General features: G+C 42.0%; 1 protein-coding gene across 2 annotated transcripts in view; it reads right to left on the bottom strand.

Moving 5' to 3' along the window:
- Positions 1 to 1,887: 1,887 nt before the first annotated feature.
- Positions 1,888 to 6,000, bottom strand: part of SPRED2 (sprouty related EVH1 domain containing 2) — a 59,880-nt gene continuing 55,767 nt past the window's right edge. For both annotated transcript variants that reach the window (XM_038131286.1, XM_038131287.1), the window contains exons 5-6: positions 5,761 to 5,910; positions 1,888 to 5,346 (exon numbers count right to left, since the gene is read on the bottom strand). In XM_038131286.1, the coding sequence (XP_037987214.1) occupies positions 4,696 to 5,346; positions 5,761 to 5,910 (801 nt within the window). In that variant the 3' untranslated portion in view covers positions 1,888 to 4,695. The remainder of the gene's footprint in view (positions 5,347 to 5,760; positions 5,911 to 6,000) is intronic.

Raw genomic sequence — 6,000 nt, 5'->3', positions numbered from 1 at the left:
CTGCTTCTATAAGGAGAGGCTTCTTAGAAGCACTTGTAGGCTTCCTGAGGGAGCAGTCAAGAAAATCCTCTCCTTACCCTCTGACTCCTTAGTTTCACAGGCTACGAGAACAATTCCCACAGGTGGAACTGTGTTTGCCTGAAACCAAGGATGCCTCCCCATGGAAAAAGCCTGGATGTGAGCTGGGTCAGAACAGCTGCTGCTTAAGCAGGAAAAAGAGAGGCCTGGAGAGCCACTCTGACTCAGGCAATGTTAGCTGCACACTTGGTGTCAAGCCCCTGCTAGAAAATGCCAAGCTGCAATTGTCAGACCTAAAACTCAGCCTGGGTGAAGACATTATTCTAAAATGTATTTTGTGTTACATTTACTAGTTAACTAGATTTTTTTTTAAACCATAAAATATTCAACATGTGGTTTCATATGGCTGCAAGCTTACCAGTATCTGTGTCCTCTCCAATCTCAGTCTCTGTGATTGCATCCTACCAAGAGGATGGTACCTGTCCCAGATAGACAACAGGAGTAAATTATGCTGCAGAAAGTTGGTTGACGTTCATGGTGCCTCCTATCTTGATGACACTTGTGTTTTCCACAGATTCAGTGCCCAAATGTAACATTTTCTGGTTCAGTTCAGAAATCTCCAGGCATAAGCAACACCTTTGATTCGTGGATGAAAGCAAGAGAACATTGCAGGCTGCAAGAAACATGGTTTTAGCCAGGCATTTTGTGGGATGAGCTAAATCCAAATGGCCAGGGAATAGGGCTGGAGTTCTTCTCCATTAGTTAAGAGAGTGATGGACAGTGAGCAATGCTTTGCTGCTGATGGAGCCAAACACCAACACAACCTGAATAATCTTGTGTGCAGAGAGTCCTGAACACAGCACCTGACCCACACTAAACATTTCTCATGAGGGCTGCACGTCTCTTAAAAAAACATACACATACCATCAGTTGTATAATAAATGTACACAGAAATCTTTGTTTATATGAGCACATCACATTTCTAGGAATATGTAAACAAATATAAATGAATAATAAGTACGTTCTTTGCCTCCTATCCTACATATTGCTCAAGGCAGCTTTGCTGTTCAGCAGTACATAAAAGAGGAGCAACAGCTTCGTTATCACTTACCTATGGAAAAATAAACCTGGGCTCTGCAGATGTGGTTGGTGTTGGCCTGACCAAGCTGTAGGAAATAATTATAAAACTTCAAATGTACTCACTGGTTTCTCCGAGATTTTCCCCATTGATTGGTGGCAGCCTGGTATCCATTTAAATGGGGTTATTCTCTTTCCATGCTAAACCTCTCTGAGCAGGGATGGCAGTGCCAGGCACCTCAGACATCTCCCCTTCCCAGGGGCTGCAAACCTGCTCCGTGTGCCCTCAGCAGCTGGGATGGCCCTTGCCCAGCAGCCACATCTGTGGCCTTGCCCTGCTCCCCCTTTCTCCTTGGAGCCCTGCTGAGATGAAACAAAGTCAAATAACAACAGACCTGCACCATCTCCAACTCAGCCCAAAGCTGTTGTGGGGGTGAGGCCTCAGGGGAGAAAAGCAGGGAGAACAAGAGGGAGCCTTGGCCGCTGCCATGGCTGCCAGGGCCTGTTGGGGCCTGGTGCCGCCAGGCCACATCCTCCTGCCAAATGCGCAAACATCCGGAGAACACCTAAAAACCACCAGGAAAAACCCACCCATCCTCGTCCTCCCTTGCTGTGTCTGGATGAGAATGGCCTCTGCCCAAGGCTTAGCAGCCTTTGCCACTCAAAATTGTAAAATCAAGCAATTTTTTTCCTTAGAAATCCTGAGCTCTGGAGATGCCCCCATTCTGTTTCCTCCTCAGTCCCCAGCCACCTCAACAATAATAAACAGCATCACTTTGACAATAAACGGCATCATTTTGATATGATGTATTTGTATTTACACGGTACATTTTAAAGCAATAGCTACACTGATCATACATATTAGAAACAATAAAAAAAGAAGTTAAGAACTAAAATGTACATCATACACTTGTATATATATTTTTTTTTACACAGAGGTAAAAAGGCTTATAAAAATCAATACAACAGGGTTTTAACTTTTAGTATATAGATACATAATGATGAGGCTTCAGGCACTTTAATTTGTTAACGTGAGCAATAGCTTGGAAAAAAAAACAAACTAACAAAAACCCAAAACCCTTCCACAACAGGAAAAAAAAAAATTGGTTAATGTTTTTGTTACCACAGATACAAAAATAAAATCTGAATAATTTCTCTCAAATGATTGATGTCAGTATTGCAAAGCTGACTGGGAGAATGCTACACACTGTTCAGCAGCAGTGTGGAAATTAAGGAGAAATATTTACAAAAAACCACCCATTTCTATCCTTGTGCCCTTACACCACTGCCATCATGAACCAAATAATGTACGCAGCAAAATCTACAAGTATTACAAAAACCCAAGAGAAGAGGGAGAAGGGAGGAGGGAAAGAAAATAAAAAAAAGAGGGATTTTTTTTTTTAATAACTTTTATTTTCAGACATACAGAAAGGCTTGGAGTATGTCTACTTTACTTAAATAAATAGGGGCACTTCAAGACCGGACAAAAAACTGTAAGATCTTTTTGTAGTGTTGTGCTTTATAGAGAGAAGATCTTACAGATGTTTGTTTACATGAAACAACTTTTGAGAACAGAAATAAAAGGAAAAAGGTTGTTTCATTAATTATTTTTTTACGAGGCTGGCTTGATGTTGCTAGACACCATTGAGAGATTTGTCAACTGCTATTAGGCACAAAATATTTATATTTCATTCAGCAAACCCAGACATATCACCCAGAGTGTAACACTCCATCCCTTTTCCACTATCATTCAATTTTTTTTCTCCAACCGAAAAAATCCCCAGTAACTGCTATGAATTAAACCTACCCAACTCTATAGTGTATAATAAGCACATTGCATACTTAATTCACGGTTGACTAAAAAGCTGTGATTAACTCTCAGAGGAACTGTTGGGACATTCCACCAAGAAAGAATGGCAAGCGTTCCTTTTACATTTATTTGGCAAATTAATTCTTAAAAAAAAATCCTCTCTTTTAAGACTGATGTCAATGTGCAATAGAGGGAGGGAAAGGACATGCGCCCACTGGCAATTTACTGCAGAAAGAAATTATGGCAGGAACAGCAGTGCCAGCTTTGACAAGCCAATCCCTAGCTGCCTCAAAGTATTCGGATTGTACTATGCTAGTTAGAGCTCACTGCGCTAAATCTTTTTTTTTCTTTTTTAATAAAAATTATTTGGCTATTCCTTGTAATATATTAGAAAAATACTCTTTTTCCAAGCTAATTACAAGCCTTGTACACAAGACAACATGACATTTAAAAAAATAATAAAAAAATTAAAGTAATATTATCCTGCTGTATGCACCTTATGCATCCACTTGATAAACCTGGGTGGTGAACTGGGGAGGGGGAAAGCCAGGCAGATGCCTCAGTCTGGCTCCTGCAAGGACTCACATGCTTCATCCCACACACAGGCTCACAGCAACGTGCTGAGACGTGTGGAAGTATCTGGCAGATTGGGACCACAGGTCAGACTGGATGTAGTAGTTAACATCCTGGCTTCGGATTTTTCAATACCTGCTTGGATTGCTAAATGTTGTTACTACAGTGGACGCGAATGTTCTCATGCTCATGTATACAGAAAACAAACACACACGATTTTCCATATAATCCACCACTTAATGCAGCATTTCCCCAGAATTGCCATAATAGTGCTTTTGACATTGCATTGTTAGTAATTCTTTGCATATCAACAATTTTCCTCGTCTGGAACCTTAGTGTTTTATTCACAGATCTCTACGTTGCTGTCTAATGAAGAAGTTCCCTTTCTTTTTGGGCAGAGCTCTGAAAACACATTTTTCCAATGTTATTTAGGGAAAAGAGAAAAGCCTAAAATTTATGTTTCCCTTTCAAGTAGTGGTCTGAAATGATTACAGGTAAGGAGGACTATCAGATTCTCAATGGCTATGTGACAATGGTAACTGAGCCTTACTTTCTGTTCACAGAGCTTTAGGAACAGAGAAATAATCGAAGATGTTTGCTGAAGGAAATGACAATGGACCCTAGAAGAGAAACTGCAGCTTAGATGGCTATTTTTGCTTTGGAAAACAGAACAAAAAAACCCAAAGAAAACCAGTGACAGAAATACTGTGTTGTGGTACAAGTTTGTTACTAGCACACCTTCTATACACACACAATAGCTTGACGGTAAGTTAAAATATCTTCCAAGTGAGATCTTGTTCACTACACCGTCCCATTTCTAGAAATGCCAAAGCTTGCTAACACGCTGTTGGGTACCACACAAGCGGAGGCAAGACAGACACAACCTGGAGATGTTCTACAATCCACCACCATTTAAAGCAGTTCTTCTCTCAAACTCATTATAAATGAAAAAAAAAAATTAAACATGTACAAGACAGTCTGTTTTGATTACAGATTAATAATACAAAAGTCTATGCTGTAGGTTAGTTAGTTAGAACAGTTGATGAGCAAATCAATGCAGTGTGAGCCCCAGACGACCCAATGTAAAGTGATCCAAACTGGTGGTTTCTGGATGCTGTCGGGCACAGTGGCTGCATTAAGTGAGTGACCTCAGTGCTCCAAAACCAACGTGTTCCTTGAACTACAGGAAAAACCTAACACTTTGAATGCATCTGTAGTCATCCAGCAGCTTTGTGTTTTCCACCACAGCACCTGCACATGACCCCACAGTGGTAACAAGCCCGAAGCGGCAAGTAACAGCACATACATGGAGCAATGAAAGACAAGGCGATAAGGGCCATCCACCGGAGGCAAAACATTTCATCACTGGTGTCGCACGAGCAAGGATCTGTATAGTCTCCTTCTGGGTCGGACATACAGTGATAGAGCATAGTGTCTGCGCACCACATACAGCTCACTCGATGGATGCAAGTCTTGACGCGGTCTGGAGCATCCTGGCATTGACCTCGCTTGTTCTCCTCGTGGTTGAACATGTCCCTGCAGTACACGCACCGTGACCTCTCACCATCTTCCTTCCGCCTGGGCTTGAATTTTACAGGTTGAGTCTTTATCACAGCACCCTTGGTATCTTCACCCAGGTCAAAGTCCGAGTTGTCTACGTAAGGATAAGTGTATTCATGTTTCGAGGCCTCGCTTTTGGCAAAGCGTACGTAGGAGTCCATGTCATCAGGATCAAAGTTCTTTCCTCGTGCTGGGGCATGGCGATAATCCTCATATCCAGTCATCCAAATCTTCTCCCGAGGATTGATGCGCACTATCTCCTCATCATCATCTGGAAAGTTGACATGCCGGTAGGATCGTGGTACTGACTGTGGAAGTACAAAGGAGATGAAGAGAGAAAAAAGATAAATAAGCTCATTTTGCTACTGGTAATCACTGTCTTCTTGCTTCCTGAAGACCCAATATTTAACAACTTTGTCTTTCCTTCTTTATATGCCCTTCACCGTGATACATCATGGACTTATTCAGCCTTTGGCTCATGAGGGAGTACAACTGTCACAGTCCTACACTGGCCTGCATACATGTGGTACAACATAACATACTAAACCATAGTGTTACCTCCCCCTCCCCCTCTTTTTTTAATAACAGGAAGCCATTTAAAGCTAATTGAGAAGGAAATGGGGAGAGCAGAAGGAAGGAGGTGTCTCAGGCATGTGGAGAAAAACCAAACACCAACAGACTCCGGCAGACACAGAGGTAGCAACACTGGAAAGAAACCTTACTTGTTCTAGATGGTAGTGGTCAGAGCTGTAAGGGTCATGGAGGTGTCCACGAGTGCAAATTCTTCGATGTTCACAGGATGCAGGAGAAGCCAGAGTTCGCACAGGCTGTTCCCTTTTCTGAGAGGAGTTGGAGGAACTATCTGTAGCATTCTGTTTTAAATGGAAAGGGGGGAAAAAAGTCATCATACATTCAGCTGTTACAGCACAGGGCATTAAAGAGATGTTTTGCCACTCACTGAC

The sequence above is a fragment of the Motacilla alba genome, chromosome 3 (genome assembly GCF_015832195.1).
Source record: "Motacilla alba alba isolate MOTALB_02 chromosome 3, Motacilla_alba_V1.0_pri, whole genome shotgun sequence".
In the NCBI taxonomy this organism is placed as follows: domain Eukaryota; kingdom Metazoa; phylum Chordata; class Aves; order Passeriformes; family Motacillidae; genus Motacilla; species Motacilla alba.
Note: the sequence above shows the minus strand (reverse complement) of the source record. Positions and strands in the feature narration are given on the sequence as shown.